The sequence below is a fragment of the Erigeron canadensis genome, chromosome 4, assembly GCF_010389155.1.
Source record: "Erigeron canadensis isolate Cc75 chromosome 4, C_canadensis_v1, whole genome shotgun sequence".
NCBI classification, from domain to species: domain Eukaryota; kingdom Viridiplantae; phylum Streptophyta; class Magnoliopsida; order Asterales; family Asteraceae; genus Erigeron; species Erigeron canadensis.
Window position 1 is genome coordinate 33,821,704 of NC_057764.1, and position 20,484 is coordinate 33,842,187.

The 20,484-nt window shown below is 31.0% G+C and overlaps 6 protein-coding genes across 6 annotated transcripts; all 6 read left to right on the forward strand.

The window, feature by feature from the left end:
• Window positions 1-707: 707 nt before the first annotated feature.
• LOC122598525 (phylloplanin-like) lies at window positions 708-1,972 on the forward strand. The gene is made up of 2 exons (XM_043771118.1): window positions 708-931; window positions 1,526-1,972. The coding sequence occupies exons 1-2, from the start codon at window positions 763-765 to the stop codon at window positions 1,807-1,809; spliced, it is 453 nt and encodes a 150-aa protein (XP_043627053.1). The 5' UTR covers window positions 708-762; the 3' UTR covers window positions 1,810-1,972.
• A 3,138-nt stretch (window positions 1,973-5,110) lies between these two features.
• LOC122595237 lies at window positions 5,111-6,066 on the forward strand. Its single transcript, XM_043767571.1, has 2 exons — window positions 5,111-5,359; window positions 5,530-6,066. The coding sequence occupies exons 1-2, from the start codon at window positions 5,179-5,181 to the stop codon at window positions 5,808-5,810; spliced, it is 462 nt and encodes a 153-aa protein (XP_043623506.1). The 5' UTR covers window positions 5,111-5,178; the 3' UTR covers window positions 5,811-6,066.
• A 1,149-nt stretch (window positions 6,067-7,215) lies between these two features.
• LOC122598528 (phylloplanin-like) lies at window positions 7,216-8,498 on the forward strand. The gene is made up of 2 exons (XM_043771120.1): window positions 7,216-7,439; window positions 8,035-8,498. Exons 1-2 carry the CDS (start codon window positions 7,271-7,273, stop codon window positions 8,316-8,318), a joined length of 453 nt encoding a protein of 150 aa, XP_043627055.1. The 5' UTR covers window positions 7,216-7,270; the 3' UTR covers window positions 8,319-8,498.
• Window positions 8,499-11,624: 3,126 nt separating this feature from the next.
• On the forward strand, window positions 11,625-12,582 carry LOC122595246. The gene is made up of 2 exons (XM_043767581.1): window positions 11,625-11,873; window positions 12,046-12,582. Exons 1-2 carry the CDS (start codon window positions 11,693-11,695, stop codon window positions 12,324-12,326), a joined length of 462 nt encoding a protein of 153 aa, XP_043623516.1. The 5' UTR covers window positions 11,625-11,692; the 3' UTR covers window positions 12,327-12,582.
• Window positions 12,583-13,728: 1,146 nt separating this feature from the next.
• LOC122598511 (phylloplanin-like) lies at window positions 13,729-15,012 on the forward strand. The gene is made up of 2 exons (XM_043771106.1): window positions 13,729-13,952; window positions 14,549-15,012. Exons 1-2 carry the CDS (start codon window positions 13,784-13,786, stop codon window positions 14,830-14,832), a joined length of 453 nt encoding a protein of 150 aa, XP_043627041.1. The 5' UTR covers window positions 13,729-13,783; the 3' UTR covers window positions 14,833-15,012.
• A 3,132-nt stretch (window positions 15,013-18,144) lies between these two features.
• LOC122595243 lies at window positions 18,145-19,104 on the forward strand. The gene is made up of 2 exons (XM_043767577.1): window positions 18,145-18,393; window positions 18,568-19,104. The coding sequence occupies exons 1-2, from the start codon at window positions 18,213-18,215 to the stop codon at window positions 18,846-18,848; spliced, it is 462 nt and encodes a 153-aa protein (XP_043623512.1). The 5' UTR covers window positions 18,145-18,212; the 3' UTR covers window positions 18,849-19,104.
• Window positions 19,105-20,484: the final 1,380 nt, after the last annotated feature.

Genomic DNA, 20,484 nt, shown 5'->3' on the forward strand with positions numbered 1-20,484 from the left:
GCTTAATTAGCTAATAGCTGATTATATATATATACCATTTAATATTGTGAATCATATGTCAAAAGTAAAAGTGGTCAAATGGGTGGGTCAGTTAGATTTTGTAAAACACTAATTACTTATGTATATATGATTAAAATGGAAAACCTTAATCGAAATTGCTCATAAAAAGGTAATATAACAGGTAAGATTAAAAATGGCAAACATTATTTTAAATTTCTATGCATAACCACTAAATAGCTCTCACCTATGTAAATCAAAAGTCGGATATAGGCTAAAAGTCACGGCCAATACAAAAGATTAGCTTGCAACAAAACACCCCATCTCGTTAATTATGGATGAATTGAAGTTTCTCAGCTCTATATATGATTCCAAATTTATAGGCTTACGTAACACAAATAAAATATCTTGCACTTGAATTTGTACCGATATATGAGAGAACTTTGAAACAAATTCATCTTTGACTAGCTAATTTAGCAAATAGGAAACCCCACAAATGTATAGCGTACTTTTGTGTTGCAACTATATATTTATGCATGACCCAATTAATTCAAAGTTTTCACTAACATTTAATTAATTCACAATTATTTTTATTTTTTTTCAATTTCAGTTGCATAGATCATTAAACAAACGAAAGCCACCAATAACTAGCAACGTGTATATATATATATATGTCTTACTGCCCTATAAATCGGCAGCTTACATCTAAAGTTTATATCAAAATTATAATAACTCAAGCTCGATCAATCTTTCATATCGACAATAATGGCAATAAAATCTATCATATTCTTGTTGATCACCCTTTTGGTAGTTGTTTTTGTGGCACCAAAAGCCAACGGTCAACCTGTTGTAATAAGAATAAATGAAACTGTATTTTGCTCTCTAAATGCCTCTATTGTTGTCAATACCACAACCCCAATGCTTCCTTTCCCAAGCAAGTTATTATTTCCTTGTTTCTTTTTAATAAACGTACTTGATATACGTATAAAGAAATACAAAACAGGAACTGGGAAATTAAAATGGTCGGTTCGAATAAAATAAACAACTGGGCCTAGTAAACTCAGCACTCTTAATAAACCTGGTGGAACAGATTTTTAAAGTATTATTGGTTTTGATTTGTACTTAAATACTACAAAATCTATGTATAAAATCTTCATCAAATAGATTTTTTTAAAAAAAATATATTAAATTGGTGGGAACCCTCTGGAACCATAAATCCATCTTGGCCGGTACCTAGAACGCACACGCATAAAACTCATGCACAGTAAGTCACCTTCTGTGCACATAGATCACATGATATAATTTCTCCACTTGTCTTTTACAAGTTTTAAACCTGTAACCTCTAGTTTTCATTTATGGGCTCATTTGATCACGTGATGGCGGTAACACTAAAGTTTCACCCCGTTAGTAGTTCATAATTAAAATAGATATTTGGTTGTTTGTATATATCTTCTTCTTGTATATATTTTGCTCTATTGATTAATCAAGTTGTGTTTAATTTCTTAATTTCTTGTTTGGCGATTGACAGATGCTACAATCCAATTAACCATCTCCGGGACTCCAATATTACCAACAACAACAACAAATTTACAAGGACGATTCAATTTAGGTTTAATTCAATCTAGGCATACGTCTTTGCCTAACCTTCAATCACCGAATGCCAAAGTTGTTGTTACTACACCACTCTCGGTTTACAATTCGTCCCTACCACCAAACACCTTCCTAAAATCGGTCCCGCCATTACAATTGTTGTTCCAAGCTCCTACCGTCTATCAATTAGGCATGCAAGCATTCAAGTCTGTTCAAATTTAATGATATCTCACACGCCAACTTCACATCCATTGAAGTCATAGTGGAGTATATAATATTGTAATGTTATGAATAAAGGAAGAGATTGCTTGCTTGCTTTGGTGCTCTCAAGCCTTTCCATTTGTAATGTAATTTATTCAATAGTTTGTCATGGTTATTTTGAATAGTATATATGTATGTTTGAATTTGAGTGTTGGAAATTTTTTTTTGCCAAAACGAACGTATTCGCCATATATACAATTTGTGAAACAACTCAGCAAGTTTAAGGTTAAAAGTAGTAGTCCCGGATTACGCCAAAAACTACTTGACTAAGTACCATCGGTTCTGACTTTTTCATTAAACCAACATTGTTACCGTTTGTTTCGATGTTTTGAAAATGGTAAAGCCATGGATTCGGACGAGTTAATTTGTTGCTTGAGAGTTGTTTTGTTGGAGGAGAGAAAAGGTATAGAGATGACTTTTTCTTATTTAAAGTATTATTTAGAAAGGAAAAATACTAAATTAAGTTTTAGGGACAGTTTGATTCACAAAATGTTTTTGAAGTAATTGGAATCTGTTAAAGTAATTGAAATATGAATGAATTGGAATATGAAAATTTTAATATTTGTCTTGTATTCGGTTGACATAATTTAATGGAGTTTAGTAAAGGAATTCAAATGAAAAGTATGTCAAATGACTAAATTAACCTCTATTATATTTAAGTAACATAAAATTTTTTTTAATAACATATAAATAATAATAATAATAATAATAATAATAATAATAATAATAAAGGTATTGTTATTCAATTTTAGAGCAAGGTCTTTTTTTTTGTCAAAATACTTGGATTCCATTGAAATTCGATACATTCGATCAATATATTAAGGGAATTTCAAATTCTATTTTTTAAGGAATTTGGTTGAAAGTTTTGAATTCCAATTTCGTAATTTATCTCAACCAAACGTGATCAGGAATAGTATCATATTCCAATTCCAGTAAAACTAGTCCGATATTTTGTTCGGTAATTTTACTATTCATTACCGCCAGTGTTTTCCGGTTTTTCTGGTATTTCCGGTATTGTAAAAATTGTTTTTTTTATGGTTTTTTTTTTATTTTTTGAACTTTTTTTAAATTTATTTTTAACAGCGAGTTAGTAGTTAATAGTTAGCATTTGAAACACCACAGTGACATTCAATTGGGCAGTATGCGATGCTCAAACCACGCATATCTTCGATAAAACTCAGAACTCTCGAAAACCCCCTAATAATTCACTTCTACAAATGTTTATATGAGTACACCACTAACTACTGTAAACTCTTTCTAAAAAGAGACGTAATATATCAATCATTAAATAATTTAATTAACTTACTACGCAATGTAAATATCAAAACATATAGTAAAAACAGTTACTCGTAATTTAATTAACTTACTACGCAATGTTAATTAACTTTCGCGGGTGATTTCTACGCACTATAAAAATAATTTCTTCGCATGTGAATTTTACACAAGTGCGGAGAAATCGTCCGCGAAGAAATGATCTCTACACTTATAAGTGTGTAAAATATAAAATTTGTACACTTATTAGTGTGAACATTTTTCTTTACACTTTTAAATGTGAGCTTCTAGCTTTCTTCGCACCTTTTAATGTAGACCATTTTGTACACATTTTTAAGTGCGAAGTATTCAACAAAATTTTATAGACTTTTCAAAAGTGTGAAGAATAAAGTGTGTAAAAATGATTAATTTGTTGCAGTGAGCTGTAGTAAATTCTAATCACTCTCAAAAGTCATTGGACCCTTCGCTTTATTTAATTAAGAAAAAGACACACATAACAATACTGAAATTCCCCAAATGAATTTAAGAGGTCACGGCCTCATTCGTATTCGATGGATAGTTTTAGTTTGTCCAAATAATTAATCTCGTTTGTCATTTCCATTTTTAGTATATGTATTTAAAGTCAAACCTCCAATTGTTAACATTAAATTAGAGACCAAGTTCAAGGAACATTATATGAGTTGACATTAAACCTCATTATTAATTTGTAATTCATACAAAGTTAATACCAAATTAAAAATAGAAGAAAAATACAAAGCAAAGATCAAACTTTTATATTTATAGCTGTTATTAATACATTAGGTTAGATGCAAGACTCAATAATATTTTTCAATACATTAGGTTAGATGCAAGACTCAATAATATTTTTCAATATTATAGTCGAAGTATATATGAAGAATGCTGAAAATACAAACCTGTAAAATATGAAGAAAATAAGAATATACCTAGCTTGTACAGCTTTTTGATTCGAATGTTATCTGGGACCGGTTGACGTCTTTTAAATTTCTTAGAGCATTCGTGAAGGTGTAGGTTTTGAAACTCAAACTCAAACAATCGGAAAGTTGACTTTGAATTCTGGAAAACTCAATTATGAGAAACAAATTAAAGATCATGGAAAAACATATTAAAGCTTACCTTTAAAGATTGCCGAATGAAAGAAAATTAGTGTATAGCATCATATTAATGTTGTCTTTAGACTAAACCAAACTAAAGAGATAGAGAGTCTTCATGCTTTATTAACCAACCGTAATCTGGATAAATTAACTTGCACTAGTTTGTAACCAAAAAGAAATTAACTTGCAAATCATGAATACAAATAAATAAATTAACGACGCGTACGTATATATTAGCTTTGTGTGTATATCATATTTGAGCTAAAACTAATAAAAGATACGTACGTAAATAGTGATCAAGTGAAGTAAAGTTATTCGAGTATGGTTCCTGACAAAACATGGCATGTTGTCAATTTCCATTAATTGTCCCAAAGCTCAGCTAGTGAGCACCTATAGTCCCTTAATTTAATACAAATATCTCTATAAATAAATTTTATTAAAACATATAAACATTCATCCCATGCATGTTTATCGATTATTCAAAAATTCCACGTAATGCTATATATATACTCTTACAAATAAGTTGTCATGCATGCATTTGGTAAATGAGACGTACGTACACGGGCATGGGTAATTTAATTTGCAACAAGCTAGTATATACAGTGTAACGAAGTAGCTAGCAAACCACACAAAAATATATCTAGCTAGCGTGGCATCCCAAGTTGCAATATGACCCAGTTGATGATCAAACATTCATTCAATTTAGCATTTAATTAACACTTATTTTTACCATTACCATTATTGGTTAATTTCAATTTCAATTGATGCATAGACGACTAAACAAATTTATTTTCAAGATTCCAATTAATACTGTAGCTAACAACGATGTGTACGTCTTGAAATATCCCCTATAAATAGACCGCTTACATATAAAGTTCATATCAACTACTCATAAACACGTACTCAGGCAAATTAATTAACCAGCAATATATATATAATTAATAAAATGGCAATGAAATCGATCATCTTGCTTGCTACCCTTTTGGTAGTTGTTTTTGTGCCACGAGAAGCCAACGCTCAAACCATAGGAGTTACCCTTAGAATCAATGGAACTGTACCTTGCTCTCTGACTGGCATTGTTCCTACTCTTCCCAATATCACAACCCCAACTACTCTTCCATTCCCAAGTAAGTTATATAATTAGTTGCTTGTTTGTTTTAATATATATATATATATGCTCGATCTAGCTATATATATATACATACAGTATAATTATAGATTTCAGAAATTGAATAATATATATATACACCTAATTATTAAGATTATTATTAATTGTTTGGTGATTGGCACATTGCAGATGCTACAGTCCAACTAGTGGTACTCGGGATTCCAGTAGGACTAACAGTAAGAACAGATTCACTCGGACGATTTGTTTTAACTACAGTTCAGTCTGTGGTTGCATCTACAACTAACCTTCTAAACCAAGCTGTTGTTGTGGTTACCACACCGCTCTCGGTTTGCAATTCATCCCTTCCAGCAAACACCTTCCTACAATCCGCCCGCCCGTTACAAGTGTTGAGCAACACTGGTTCCCTTCTTTCGCTAACTGTGGGATCATTCGTGTCTGTTAAACTATAATGATCATCGATGGATATATCATATATATGTGTGTGTGTGTCTCACGTGGTCTAATTAATGTATACGTACTATATGTCATATACTGTATGAATAAATTAAGGGATTGATCGAAGAGAGATTAATTACATGCATGCATGCACGCTCTGATGCATGTACGTATATCAAGTTATATATCTCTCGATCCATTTCTTATGAGTGTATGTAATGGTCGTTTCAAGCTAATTAATTAAATATATACTGCTCGTATTATAATTTATATCGTTATGTTTGAAATTCTTTTCTTTTTTTTTTAATTATTTGAATTGGGTACGTGCTGTATAAATAACTACGTACATACACATAACTATGCATGCATGGCTATATATATGATCAGTAACGTACGTAGGTGGAAAACATTGTTGAAAAGTCAACGGGGCTAGATATGATCGATTAATGCGTACCGTGTACGTACATGGATGCAATAGAGACTGAACCTACCTCTTACCCGGCCACAACACATAAAAGATTTAGATTCCGTGCGTTCAGAAAGTTCAATAAAATTCAACTAATTAAATAAGATGACTAATTAAACATGAACTAATAGTTTTTCGAAATTTATATAGGCCAATCCCTTCACATAACGTACCCTTTAATGTCAGAGAGAACACTACTATCCATGATGGAGCTAATATAGTAATATATAGTTTGGTTAGCTTAATTAGCTAATAGCTGATTATATATATATACCATTTAATATTGTGAATCATATGTCAAAAGTAAAAGTGGTCAAATGGGTGGGTCAGTTAGATTTTGTAAAACACTAATTACTTATGTATATATGATTAAAAATGGAAAACCTTAATCGAAAATTGCTCATAAAAAGGTAATATAACAGGTAAGATTAAAAATGGCAAACATTATTTTAAATTTCTATGCATAACCACTAAATAGCTCTCACCTATGTAAATCAAAAGTCGGATATAGGCTAAAAGTCACGGCCAATACAAAAGATTAGCTTGCAACAAAACACCCCATCTCGTTAATTATGGATGAATTGAAGTTTCTCAGCTCTATATATATGATTCCAAATTTATAGGCTTACGTAACACAAATAAAATATCTTGCACTTGAATTTGTACCGATATATGAGAGAACTTTGAAACAAATTCATCTTTGACTAGCTAATTTAGCAAATAGGAAACCCCACAAATGTATAGCGTACTTTTGTGTTGCAACTATATATTTATGCATGACCCAATTAATTCAAAGTTTTCACTAACATTTAATTAATTCACAATTATTTTTATTTTTTTTTCAATTTCAGTTGCATAGATCATTAAACAAACGAAAGCCACCAATAACTAGCAACGTGTATATATATATATATATGTCTTACTGCCCTATAAATCGGCAGCTTACATCTAAAGTTTATATCAAAATTATAATAACTCAAGCTCGATCAATCTTTCATATCGACAATAATGGCAATAAAATCTATCATATTCTTGTTGATCACCCTTTTGGTAGTTGTTTTTGTGGCACCAAAAGCCAACGGTCAACCTGTTGTAATAAGAATAAATGAAACTGTATTTTGCTCTCTAAATGCCTCTATTGTTGTCAATACCACAACCCCAATGCTTCCTTTCCCAAGCAAGTTATTATTTCCTTGTTTCTTTTTTAATAAACGTACTTGATATACGTATAAAGAAATACAAAACAGGAACTGGGAAATTAAAATGGTCGGTTCGAATAAAATAAACAACTGGGCCTAGTAAACTCAGCACTCTTAATAAACCTGGTGGAACAGATTTTTAAAGTATTATTGGTTTTGATTTGTACTTAAATACTACAAAATCTATGTATAAAATCTTCATCAAATAGATTTTTTTTAAAAAAATATATTAAATTGGTGGGAACCCTCTGGAACCATAAATCCATCTTGGCCGGTACCTAGAACGCACACGCATAAAACTCATGCACAGTAAGTCACCTTCTGTGCACATAGATCACATGATATAATTTCTCCACTTGTCTTTTACAAGTTTTAAACCTGTAACCTCTAGTTTTCATTTATGGGCTCATTTGATCACGTGATGGCGGTAACACTAAAGTTTCACCCCGTTAGTAGTTCATAATTAAAATAGATATTTGGTTGTTTGTATATATCTTCTTCTTGTATATATTTTGCTCTATTGATTAATCAAGTTGTGTTTAATTTCTTAATTTCTTGTTTGGCGATTGACAGATGCTACAATCCAATTAACCATCTCCGGGACTCCAATATTACCAACAACAACAACAAATTTACAAGGACGATTCAATTTAGGTTTAATTCAATCTAGGCATACGTCTTTGCCTAACCTTCAATCACCGAATGCCAAAGTTGTTGTTACTACACCACTCTCGGTTTACAATTCGTCCCTACCACCAAACACCTTCCTAAAATCGGTCCCGCCATTACAATTGTTGTTCCAAGCTCCTACCGTCTATCAATTAGGCATGCAAGCATTCAAGTCTGTTCAAATTTAATGATATCTCACACGCCAACTTCACATCCATTGAAGTCATAGTGGAGTATATAATATTGTAATGTTATGAATAAAGGAAGAGATTGCTTGCTTGCTTTGGTGCTCTCAAGCCTTTCCATTTGTAATGTAATTTATTCAATAGTTTGTCATGGTTATTTTGAATAGTATTATATGTATGTTTGAATTTGAGTGTTGGAAATTTTTTTTTGCCAAAACGAACGTATTCGCCATATATACAATTTGTGAAACAACTCAGCAAGTTTAAGGTTAAAAGTAGTAGTCCCGGATTACGCCAAAAACTACTTGACTAAGTACCATCGGTTCTGACTTTTTCATTAAACCAACATTGTTACCGTTTGTTTCGATGTTTTGAAAATGGTAAAGCCATGGATTCGGACGAGTTAATTTGTTGCTTGAGAGTTGTTTTGTTGGAGGAGAGAAAAGGTATAGAGATGACTTTTTCTTATTTAAAGTATTATTTAGAAAGGAAAAATACTAAATTAAGTTTTAGGGACAGTTTGATTCACAAAATGTTTTTGAAGTAATTGGAATCTGTTAAAGTAATTGAAATATGAATGAATTGGAATATGAAAATTTTAATATTTGTCTTGTATTCGGTTGACATAATTTAATGGAGTTTAGTTAAAGGAATTCAAATGAAAAGTATGTCAAATGACTAAATTAACCTCTATTATATTTAAGTAACATAAAATTTTCATTTTAATAACATATAATAATAATAATAATAATAATAATAATAATAATAATAATAATAAAGGTATTGTTATTCAATTTTAGAGCAAGGTCTTTTTTTTTGTCAAAATACTTGGATTCCATTGAAATTCGATACATTCGATCAATATATTAAGGGAATTTCAAATTCTATTTTTTAAGGAATTTGGTTGAAAGTTTTGAATTCCAATTTCGTAATTTATCTCAACCAAACGTGATCAGGAATAGTATCATATTCCAATTCCAGTAAAACTAGTCCGATATTTTGTTCGGTAATTTTACTATTCATTACCGCCAGTGTTTTCCGGTTTTTCTGGTATTTCCGGTATTGTAAAAATTGTTTTTTTTATGGTTTTTTTTTATTTTTTGAACTTTTTTTAAATTTATTTTTAACAGCGAGTTAGTAGTTAATAGTTAGCATTTGAAACACCACAGTGACATTCAATTGGGCAGTATGCGATGCTCAAACCACGCATATCTTCGATAAAACTCAGAACTCTCGAAAACCCCCTAATAATTCACTTCTACAAATGTTTATATGAGTACACCACTAACTACTGTAAACTCTTTCTAAAAAGAGACGTAATATATCAATCATTAAATAATTTAATTAACTTACTACGCAATGTAAATATCAAAACATATAGTAAAAACAGTTACTCGTAATTTAATTAACTTACTACGCAATGTTAATTAACTTTCGCGGGTGATTTCTACGCACTATAAAAATAATTTCTTCGCATGTGAATTTTACACAAGTGCGGAGAAATCGTCCGCGAAGAAATGATCTCTACACTTATAAGTGTGTAAAATATAAAATTTGTACACTTATTAGTGTGAACATTTTTCTTTACACTTTTAAATGTGAGCTTCTAGCTTTCTTCGCACCTTTTAATGTAGACCATTTTGTACACATTTTTAAGTGCGAAGTATTCAACAAAATTTTATAGACTTTTCAAAAGTGTGAAGAATAAAGTGTGTAAAAATGATTAATTTGTTGCAGTGAGCTGTAGTAAATTCTAATCACTCTCAAAAGTCATTGGACCCTTCGCTTTATTTAATTAAGAAAAAGACACACATAACAATACTGAAATTCCCCAAATGAATTTAAGAGGTCACGGCCTCATTCGTATTCGATGGATAGTTTTAGTTTGTCCAAATAATTAATCTCGTTTGTCATTTCCATTTTTAGTATATGTATTTAAAGTCAAACCTCCAATTGTTAACATTAAATTAGAGACCAAGTTCAAGGAACATTATATGAGTTGACATTAAACCTCATTATTAATTTGTAATTCATACAAAGTTAATACCAAATTAAAAATAGAAGAAAAATACAAAGCAAAGATCAAACTTTTATATTTATAGCTGTTATTAATACATTAGGTTAGATGCAAGACTCAATAATATTTTTCAATACATTAGGTTAGATGCAAGACTCAATAATATTTTTCAATATTATAGTCGAAGTATATATGAAGAATGCTGAAAATACAAACCTGTAAAATATGAAGAAAATAAGAATATACCTAGCTTGTACAGCTTTTTGATTCGAATGTTATCTGGGACCGGTTGACGTCTTTTAAATTTCTTAGAGCATTCGTGAAGGTGTAGGTTTTGAAACTCAAACTCAAACAATCGGAAAGTTGACTTTGAATTCTGGAAAACTCAATTATGAGAAACAAATTAAAGATCATGGAAAAACATATTAAAGCTTACCTTTAAAGATTGCCGAATGAAAGAAAATTAGTGTATAGCATCATATTAATGTTGTCTTTAGACTAAACCAAACTAAAGAGATAGAGAGTCTTCATGCTTTATTAACCAACCGTAATCTGGATAAATTAACTTGCACTAGTTTGTAACCAAAAAGAAATTAACTTGCAAATCATGAATACAAATAAATAAATTAACGACGCGTACGTATATATTAGCTTTGTGTGTATATCATATTTGAGCTAAAACTAATAAAAGATACGTACGTAAATAGTGATCAAGTGAAGTAAAGTTATTCGAGTATGGTTCCTGACAAAACATGGCATGTTGTCAATTTCCATTAATTGTCCCAAAGCTCAGCTAGTGAGCACCTATAGTCCCTTAATTTAATACAAATATCTCTATAAATAAATTTTATTAAAACATATAAACATTCATCCCATGCATGTTTATCGATTATTCAAAAATTCCACGTAATGCTATATATATACTCTTACAAATAAGTTGTCATGCATGCATTTGGTAAATGAGACGTACGTACACGGGCATGGGTAATTTAATTTGCAACAAGCTAGTATATACAGTGTAACGAAGTAGCTAGCAAACCACACAAAAATATATCTAGCTAGCGTGGCATCCCAAGTTGCAATATGACCCAGTTGATGATCAAACATTCATTCAATTTAGCATTTAATTAACACTTATTTTTACCATTACCATTATTGGTTAATTTCAATTTCAATTGATGCATAGACGACTAAACAAATTTATTTTCAAGATTCCAATTAATACTGTAGCTAACAACGATGTGTACGTCTTGAAATATCCCCTATAAATAGACCGCTTACATATAAAGTTCATATCAACTACTCATAAACACGTACTCAGGCAAATTAATTAACCAGCAATATATATATAATTAATAAAATGGCAATGAAATCGATCATCTTGCTTGCTACCCTTTTGGTAGTTGTTTTTGTGCCACGAGAAGCCAACGCTCAAACCATAGGAGTTACCCTTAGAATCAATGGAACTGTACCTTGCTCTCTGACTGGCATTGTTCCTACTCTTCCCAATATCACAACCCCAACTACTCTTCCATTCCCAAGTAAGTTATATAATTAGTTGCTTGTTTGTTTTAATATATATATATATATATGCTCGATCTAGCTATATATATATACATACAGTATAATTATAGATTTCAGAAATTGAATAATATATATATACACCTAATTATTAAGATTATTATTAATTGTTTGGTGATTGGCACATTGCAGATGCTACAGTCCAACTAGTGGTACTCGGGATTCCAGTAGGACTAACAGTAAGAACAGATTCACTCGGACGATTTGTTTTAACTACAGTTCAGTCTGTGGTTGCATCTACAACTAACCTTCTAAACCAAGCTGTTGTTGTGGTTACCACACCGCTCTCGGTTTGCAATTCATCCCTTCCAGCAAACACCTTCCTACAATCCGCCCGCCCGTTACAAGTGTTGAGCAACACTGGTTCCCTTCTTTCGCTAACTGTGGGATCATTCGTGTCTGTTAAACTATAATGATCATCGATGGATATATCATATATATGTGTGTGTGTGTCTCACGTGGTCTAATTAATGTATACGTACTATATGTCATATACTGTATGAATAAATTAAGGGATTGATCGAAGAGAGATTAATTACATGCATGCATGCACGCTCTGATGCATGTACGTATATCAAGTTATATATCTCTCGATCCATTTCTTATGAGTGTATGTAATGGTCGTTTCAAGCTAATTAATTAAATATATACTGCTCGTATTATAATTTATATCGTTATGTTTGAAATTCTTTTCTTTTTTTTTAATTATTTGAATTGGGTACGTGCTGTATAAATAACTACGTACATACACATAACTATGCATGCATGGCTATATATATGATCAGTAACGTACGTAGGTGGAAAACATTGTTGAAAAGTCAACGGGGCTAGATATGATCGATTAATGCGTACCGTGTACGTACATGGATGCAATAGAGACTGAACCTACCTCTTACCCGGCCACAACACATAAAAGATTTAGATTCCGTGCGTTCAGAAAGTTCAATAAAATTCAACTAATTAAATAAGATGACTAATTAAACATGAACTAATAGTTTTTCGAAATTTATATAGGCCAATCCCTTCACATAACGTACCCTTTAATGTCAGAGAGAACACTACTATCCATGATGGAGCTAATATAGTAATATATAGTTTGGTTAGCTTAATTAGCTAATAGCTGATTATATATATATACCATTTAATATTGTGAATCATATGTCAAAAGTAAAAGTGGTCAAATGGGTGGGTCAGTTAGATTTTGTAAAACACTAATTACTTATGTATATATGATTAAAAATGGAAAACCTTAATCGAAAATTGCTCATAAAAAGGTAATATAACAGGTAAGATTAAAAATGGCAAACATTATTTTAAATTTCTATGCATAACCACTAAATAGCTCTCACCTATGTAAATCAAAAGTCGGATATAGGCTAAAAGTCACGGCCAATACAAAAGATTAGCTTGCAACAAAACACCCCATCTCGTTAATTATGGATGAATTGAAGTTTCTCAGCTCTATATATATGATTCCAAATTTATAGGCTTACGTAACACAAATAAAATATCTTGCACTTGAATTTGTACCGATATATGAGAGAACTTTGAAACAAATTCATCTTTGACTAGCTAATTTAGCAAATAGGAAACCCCACAAATGTATAGCGTACTTTTGTGTTGCAACTATATATTTATGCATGACCCAATTAATTCAAAGTTTTCACTAACATTTAATTAATTCACAATTATTTTTATTTTTTTTTCAATTTCAGTTGCATAGATCATTAAACAAACGAAAGCCACCAATAACTAGCAACGTGTATATATATATATATGTCTTACTGCCCTATAAATCGGCAGCTTACATCTAAAGTTTATATCAAAATTATAATAACTCAAGCTCGATCAATCTTTCATATCGACAATAATGGCAATAAAATCTATCATATTCTTGTTGATCACCCTTTTGGTAGTTGTTTTTGTGGCACCAAAAGCCAACGGTCAACCTGTTGTAATAAGAATAAATGAAACTGTATTTTGCTCTCTAAATGCCTCTATTGTTGTCAATACCACAACCCCAATGCTTCCTTTCCCAAGCAAGTTATTATTTCCTTGTTTCTTTTTTAATAAACGTACTTGATATACGTATAAAGAAATACAAAACAGGAACTGGGAAATTAAAATGGTCGGTTCGAATAAAATAAACAACTGGGCCTAGTAAACTCAGCACTCTTAATAAACCTGGTGGAACAGATTTTTAAAGTATTATTGGTTTTGATTTGTACTTAAATACTACAAAATCTATGTATAAAATCTTCATCAAATAGATTTTTTTTAAAAAAAATATATTAAATTGGTGGGAACCCTCTGGAACCATAAATCCATCTTGGCCGGTACCTAGAACGCACACGCATAAAACTCATGCACAGTAAGTCACCTTCTGTGCACATAGATCACATGATATAATTTCTCCACTTGTCTTTTACAAGTTTTAAACCTGTAACCTCTAGTTTTCATTTATGGGCTCATTTGATCACGTGATGGCGGTAACACTAAAGTTTCACCCCGTTAGTAGTTCATAATTAAAATAGATATTTGGTTGTTTGTATATATCTTCTTCTTGTATATATTTTGCTCTATTGATTAATCAAGTTGTGTTTAATTTCTTAATTTCTTGTTTGGCGATTGACAGATGCTACAATCCAATTAACCATCTCCGGGACTCCAATATTACCAACAACAACAACAAATTTACAAGGACGATTCAATTTAGGTTTAATTCAATCTAGGCATACGTCTTTGCCTAACCTTCAATCACCGAATGCCAAAGTTGTTGTTACTACACCACTCTCGGTTTACAATTCGTCCCTACCACCAAACACCTTCCTAAAATCGGTCCCGCCATTACAATTGTTGTTCCAAGCTCCTACCGTCTATCAATTAGGCATGCAAGCATTCAAGTCTGTTCAAATTTAATGATATCTCACACGCCAACTTCACATCCATTGAAGTCATAGTGGAGTATATAATATTGTAATGTTATGAATAAAGGAAGAGATTGCTTGCTTGCTTTGGTGCTCTCAAGCCTTTCCATTTGTAATGTAATTTATTCAATAGTTTGTCATGGTTATTTTGAATAGTATTATATGTATGTTTGAATTTGAGTGTTGGAAATTTTTTTTTGCCAAAACGAACGTATTCGCCATATATACAATTTGTGAAACAACTCAGCAAGTTTAAGGTTAAAAGTAGTAGTCCCGGATTACGCCAAAAACTACTTGACTAAGTACCATCGGTTCTGACTTTTTCATTAAACCAACATTGTTACCGTTTGTTTCGATGTTTTGAAAATGGTAAAGCCATGGATTCGGACGAGTTAATTTGTTGCTTGAGAGTTGTTTTGTTGGAGGAGAGAAAAGGTATAGAGATGACTTTTTCTTATTTAAAGTATTATTTAGAAAGGAAAAATACTAAATTAAGTTTTAGGGACAGTTTGATTCACAAAATGTTTTTGAAGTAATTGGAATCTGTTAAAGTAATTGAAATATGAATGAATTGGAATATGAAAATTTTAATATTTGTCTTGTATTCGGTTGACATAATTTAATGGAGTTTAGTTAAAGGAATTCAAATGAAAAGTATGTCAAATGACTAAATTAACCTCTATTATATTTAAGTAACATAAAATTTTCATTTTAATAACATATAATAATAATAATAATAATAATAATAATAATAATAATAATAATAATAATAAAGGTATTGTTATTCAATTTTAGAGCAAGGTCTTTTTTTTTGTCAAAATACTTGGATTCCATTGAAATTCGATACATTCGATCAATATATTAAGGGAATTTCAAATTCTATTTTTTAAGGAATTTGGTTGAAAGTTTTGAATTCCAATTTCGTAATTTATCTCAACCAAACGTGATCAGGAATAGTATCATATTCCAATTCCAGTAAAACTAGTCCGATATTTTGTTCGGTAATTTTACTATTCATTACCGCCAGTGTTTTCCGGTTTTTCTGGTATTTCCGGTATTGTAAAAATTGTTTTTTTTATGGTTTTTTTTTATTTTTTGAACTTTTTTTAAATTTATTTTTAACAGCGAGTTAGTAGTTAATAGTTAGCATTTGAAACACCACAGTGACATTCAATTGGGCAGTATGCGATGCTCAAACCACGCATATCTTCGATAAAACTCAGAACTCTCGAAAACCCCCTAATAATTCACTTCTACAAATGTTTATATGAGTACACCACTAACTACTGTAAACTCTTTCTAAAAAGAGACGTAATATATCAATCATTAAATAATTTAATTAACTTACTACGCAATGTAAATATCAAAACATATAGTAAAAACAGTTACTCGTAATTTAATTAACTTACTACGCAATGTTAATTAACTTTCGCGGGTGATTTCTACGCACTATAAAAATAATTTCTTCGCATGTGAATTTTACACAAGTGCGGAGAAATCGTCCGCGAAGAAATGATCTCTACACTTATAAGTGTGTAAAATATAAAATTTGTACACTTATTAGTGTGAACATTTTTCTTTACACTTTTAAATGTGAGCTTCTAGCTTTCTTCGCACCTTTTAATGTAGACCATTTTGTACACATTTTTAAGTGCGAAGTATTCAACAAAATTTTATAGACTTTTCAAAAGTGTGAAGAATAAAGTGTGTAAAAATGATTAATTTGTTGCAGTGAGCTGTAGTAAATTCTAATCACTCTCAAAAGTCATTGGACCCTTCGCTTTATTTAATTAAGAAAAAGACACACATAACAATACTGAAATTCCCCAAATGAATTTAAGAGGTCACGGCCTCATTCGTATTCGATGGATAGTTTTAGTTTGTCCAAATAATTAATCTCGTTTGTCATTTCCATTTTTAGTATATGTATTTAAAGTCAAACCTCCAATTGTTAACATTAAATTAGAGACCAAGTTCAAGGAACATTATATGAGTTGACATTAAACCTCATTATTAATTTGTAATTCATACAAAGTTAATACCAAATTAAAAATAGAAGAAAAATACAAAGCAAAGATCAAACTTTTATATTTATAGCTGTTATTAATACATTAGGTTAGATGCAAGACTCAATAATATTTTTCAATACATTAGGTTAGATGCAAGACTCAATAATATTTTTCAATATTATAGTCGAAGTATATATGAAGAATGCTGAAAATACAAACCTGTAAAATATGAAGAAAATAAGAATATACCTAGCTTGTACAGCTTTTTGATTCGAATGTTATCTGGGACCGGTTGACGTCTTTTAAATTTCTTAGAGCATTCGTGAAGGTGTAGGTTTTGAAACTCAAACTCAAACAATCGGAAAGTTGACTTTGAATTCTGGAAAACTCAATTATGAGAAACAAATTAAAGATCATGGAAAAACATATTAAAGCTTACCTTTAAAGATTGCCGAATGAAAGAAAATTAGTGTATAGCATCATATTAATGTTGTCTTTAGACTAAACCAAACTAAAGAGATAGAGAGTCTTCATGCTTTATTAACCAACCGTAATCTGGATAAATTAACTTGCACTAGTTTGTAACCAAAAAGAAATTAACTTGCAAATCATGAATACAAATAAATAAATTAACGACGCGTACGTATATATTAGCTTTGTGTGTATATCATATTTGAGCTAAAACTAATAAAAGATACGTACGTAAATAGTGATCAAGTGAAGTAAAGTTATTCGAGTATGGTTCCTGACAAAACATGGCATGTTGTCAATTTCCATTAATTGTCCCAAAGCTCAGCTAGTGAGCACCTATAGTCCCTTAATTTAATACAAATATCTCTATAAATAAATTTTATTAAAACATATAAACATTCATCCCATGCATGTTTATCGATTATTCAAAAATTCCACGTAATGCTATATATATACTCTTACAAATAAGTTGTCATGCATGCATTTGGTAAATGAGACGTACGTACACGGGCATGGGTAATTTAATTTGCAACAAGCTAGTATATACAGTGTAACGAAGTAGCTAGCAAACCACACAAAAATATATCTAGCTAGCGTGGCATCCCAAGTTGCAATATGACCCAGTTGATGATCAAACATTCATTCAATTTAGCATTTAATTAACACTTATTTTTACCATTACCATTATTGGTTAATTTCAATTTCAATTGATGCATAGACGACTAAACAAATTTATTTTCAAGATTCCAATTAATACTGTAGCTAACAACGATGTGTACGTCTTGAAATATCCCCTATAAATAGACCGCTTACATATAAAGTTCATATCAACTACTCATAAACACGTACTCAGGCAAATTAATTAACCAGCAATATATATATAATTAATAAAATGGCAATGAAATCGATCATCTTGCTTGCTACCCTTTTGGTAGTTGTTTTTGTGCCACGAGAAGCCAACGCTCAAACCATAGGAGTTACCCTTAGAATCAATGGAACTGTACCTTGCTCTCTGACTGGCATTGTTCCTACTCTTCCCAATATCACAACCCCAACTACTCTTCCATTCCCAAGTAAGTTATATAATTAGTTGCTTGTTTGTTTTAATATATATATATATATATATGCTCGATCTAGCTATATATATATACATACAGTATAATTATAGATTTCAGAAATTGAATAATATATATATACACCTAATTATTAAGATTATTATTAATTGTTTGGTGATTGGCACATTGCAGATGCTACAGTCCAACTAGTGGTACTCGGGATTCCAGTAGGACTAACAGTAAGAACAGATTCACTCGGACGATTTGTTTTAACTACAGTTCAGTCTGTGGTTGCATCTACAACTAACCTTCTAAACCAAGCTGTTGTTGTGGTTACCACACCGCTCTCGGTTTGCAATTCATCCCTTCCAGCAAACACCTTCCTACAATCCGCCCGCCCGTTACAAGTGTTGAGCAACACTGGTTCCCTTCTTTCGCTAACTGTGGGATCATTCGTGTCTGTTAAACTATAATGATCATCGATGGATATATCATATATATGTGTGTGTGTGTCTCACGTGGTCTAATTAATGTATACGTACTATATGTCATATACTGTATGAATAAATTAAGGGATTGATCGAAGAGAGATTAATTACATGCATGCATGCACGCTCTGATGCATGTACGTATATCAAGTTATATATCTCTCGATCCATTTCTTATGAGTGTATGTAATGGTCGTTTCAAGCTAATTAATTAAATATATACTGCTCGTATTATAATTTATATCGTTATGTTTGAAATTCTTTTCTTTTTTTTTTAATTATTTGAATTGGGTACGTGCTGTATAAATAACTACGTACATACACATAACTATGCATGCATGGCTATATATATGATCAGTAACGTACGTAGGTGGAAAACATTGTTGAAAAGTCAACGGGGCTAGATATGATCGATTAATGCGTACCGTGTACGTACATGGATGCAATAGAGACTGAACCTACCTCTTACCCGGCCACAACACATAAAAGATTTAGATTCCGTGCGTTCAGAAAGTTCAATAAAATTCAACTAATTAAATAAGATGACTAATTAAACATGAACTAATAGTTTTTCGAAATTTATATAGGCCAATCCCTTCACATAACGTACCCTTTAATGTCAGAGAGAACACTACTATCCATGATGGAGCTAATATAGTAATATATAGTTTGGTTAGCTTAATTAGCTAATAGCTGATTATATATATATACCATTTAATATTGTGAATCATATGTCAAAAGTAAAAGTGGTCAAATGGGTGGGTCAGTTAGATTTTGTAAAACACTAATTACTTATGTATATATGATTAAAAATGGAAAACCTTAATCGAAAATTGCTCATAAAAAGGTAATATAACAGGTAAGATTAAAAATGGCAAACATTATTTTAAATTTCTATGCATAACCACTAAATAGCTCTCACCTATGTAAATCAAAAGTCGGATATAGGCTAAAAGTCACGGCCAATACAAAAGATTAGCTTGCAACAAAACACCCCATCTCGTTAATTATGGATGAATTGAAGTTTCTCAGCTCTATATATATGATTCCAAATTTATAGGCTTACGTAACACAAATAAAATATCTTGCACTTGAATTTGTACCGATATATGAGAGAACTTTGAAACAAATTCATCTTTGACTAGCTAATTTAGCAAATAGGAAACCCCACAAATGTATAGCGTACTTTTGTGTTGCAACTATATATTTATGCATGACCCAATTAATTCAAAGTTTTCACTAACATTTAATTAATTCACAATTATTTTTATTTTTTTTTCAATTTCAGTTGCATAGATCATTAAACAAACGAAAGCCACCAATAACTAGCAACGTGTATATATATATATATGTCTTACTGCCCTATAAATCGGCAGCTTACATCTAAAGTTTATATCAAAATTATAATAACTCAAGCTCGATCAATCTTTCATATCGACAATAATGGCAATAAAATCTATCATATTCTTGTTGATCACCCTTTTGGTAGTTGTTTTTGTGGCACCAAAAGCCAACGGTCAACCTGTTGTAATAAGAATAAATGAAACTGTATTTTGCTCTCTAAATGCCTCTATTGTTGTCAATACCACAACCCCAATGCTTCCTTCCCAAGCAAGTTATT

Coding starts and splice junctions, on each gene's coding strand:
- LOC122598525 (XM_043771118.1), top strand. CDS start 763: ATGGCAATAAAATCTATCATATTCTTGTTGATCACCCTTTTGGTAGTT. Junction 932..1,525: donor CCCAATGCTTCCTTTCCCAA/GCAAGTTATTAT, acceptor GGCGATTGACAG/ATGCTACAATCCAATTAACC.
- LOC122595237 (XM_043767571.1), top strand. CDS start 5,179: ATGGCAATGAAATCGATCATCTTGCTTGCTACCCTTTTGGTAGTTGTT. Junction 5,360..5,529: donor AACTACTCTTCCATTCCCAA/GTAAGTTATATA, acceptor GGCACATTGCAG/ATGCTACAGTCCAACTAGTG.
- LOC122598528 (XM_043771120.1), top strand. CDS start 7,271: ATGGCAATAAAATCTATCATATTCTTGTTGATCACCCTTTTGGTAGTT. Junction 7,440..8,034: donor CCCAATGCTTCCTTTCCCAA/GCAAGTTATTAT, acceptor GGCGATTGACAG/ATGCTACAATCCAATTAACC.
- LOC122595246 (XM_043767581.1), top strand. CDS start 11,693: ATGGCAATGAAATCGATCATCTTGCTTGCTACCCTTTTGGTAGTTGTT. Junction 11,874..12,045: donor AACTACTCTTCCATTCCCAA/GTAAGTTATATA, acceptor GGCACATTGCAG/ATGCTACAGTCCAACTAGTG.
- LOC122598511 (XM_043771106.1), top strand. CDS start 13,784: ATGGCAATAAAATCTATCATATTCTTGTTGATCACCCTTTTGGTAGTT. Junction 13,953..14,548: donor CCCAATGCTTCCTTTCCCAA/GCAAGTTATTAT, acceptor GGCGATTGACAG/ATGCTACAATCCAATTAACC.
- LOC122595243 (XM_043767577.1), top strand. CDS start 18,213: ATGGCAATGAAATCGATCATCTTGCTTGCTACCCTTTTGGTAGTTGTT. Junction 18,394..18,567: donor AACTACTCTTCCATTCCCAA/GTAAGTTATATA, acceptor GGCACATTGCAG/ATGCTACAGTCCAACTAGTG.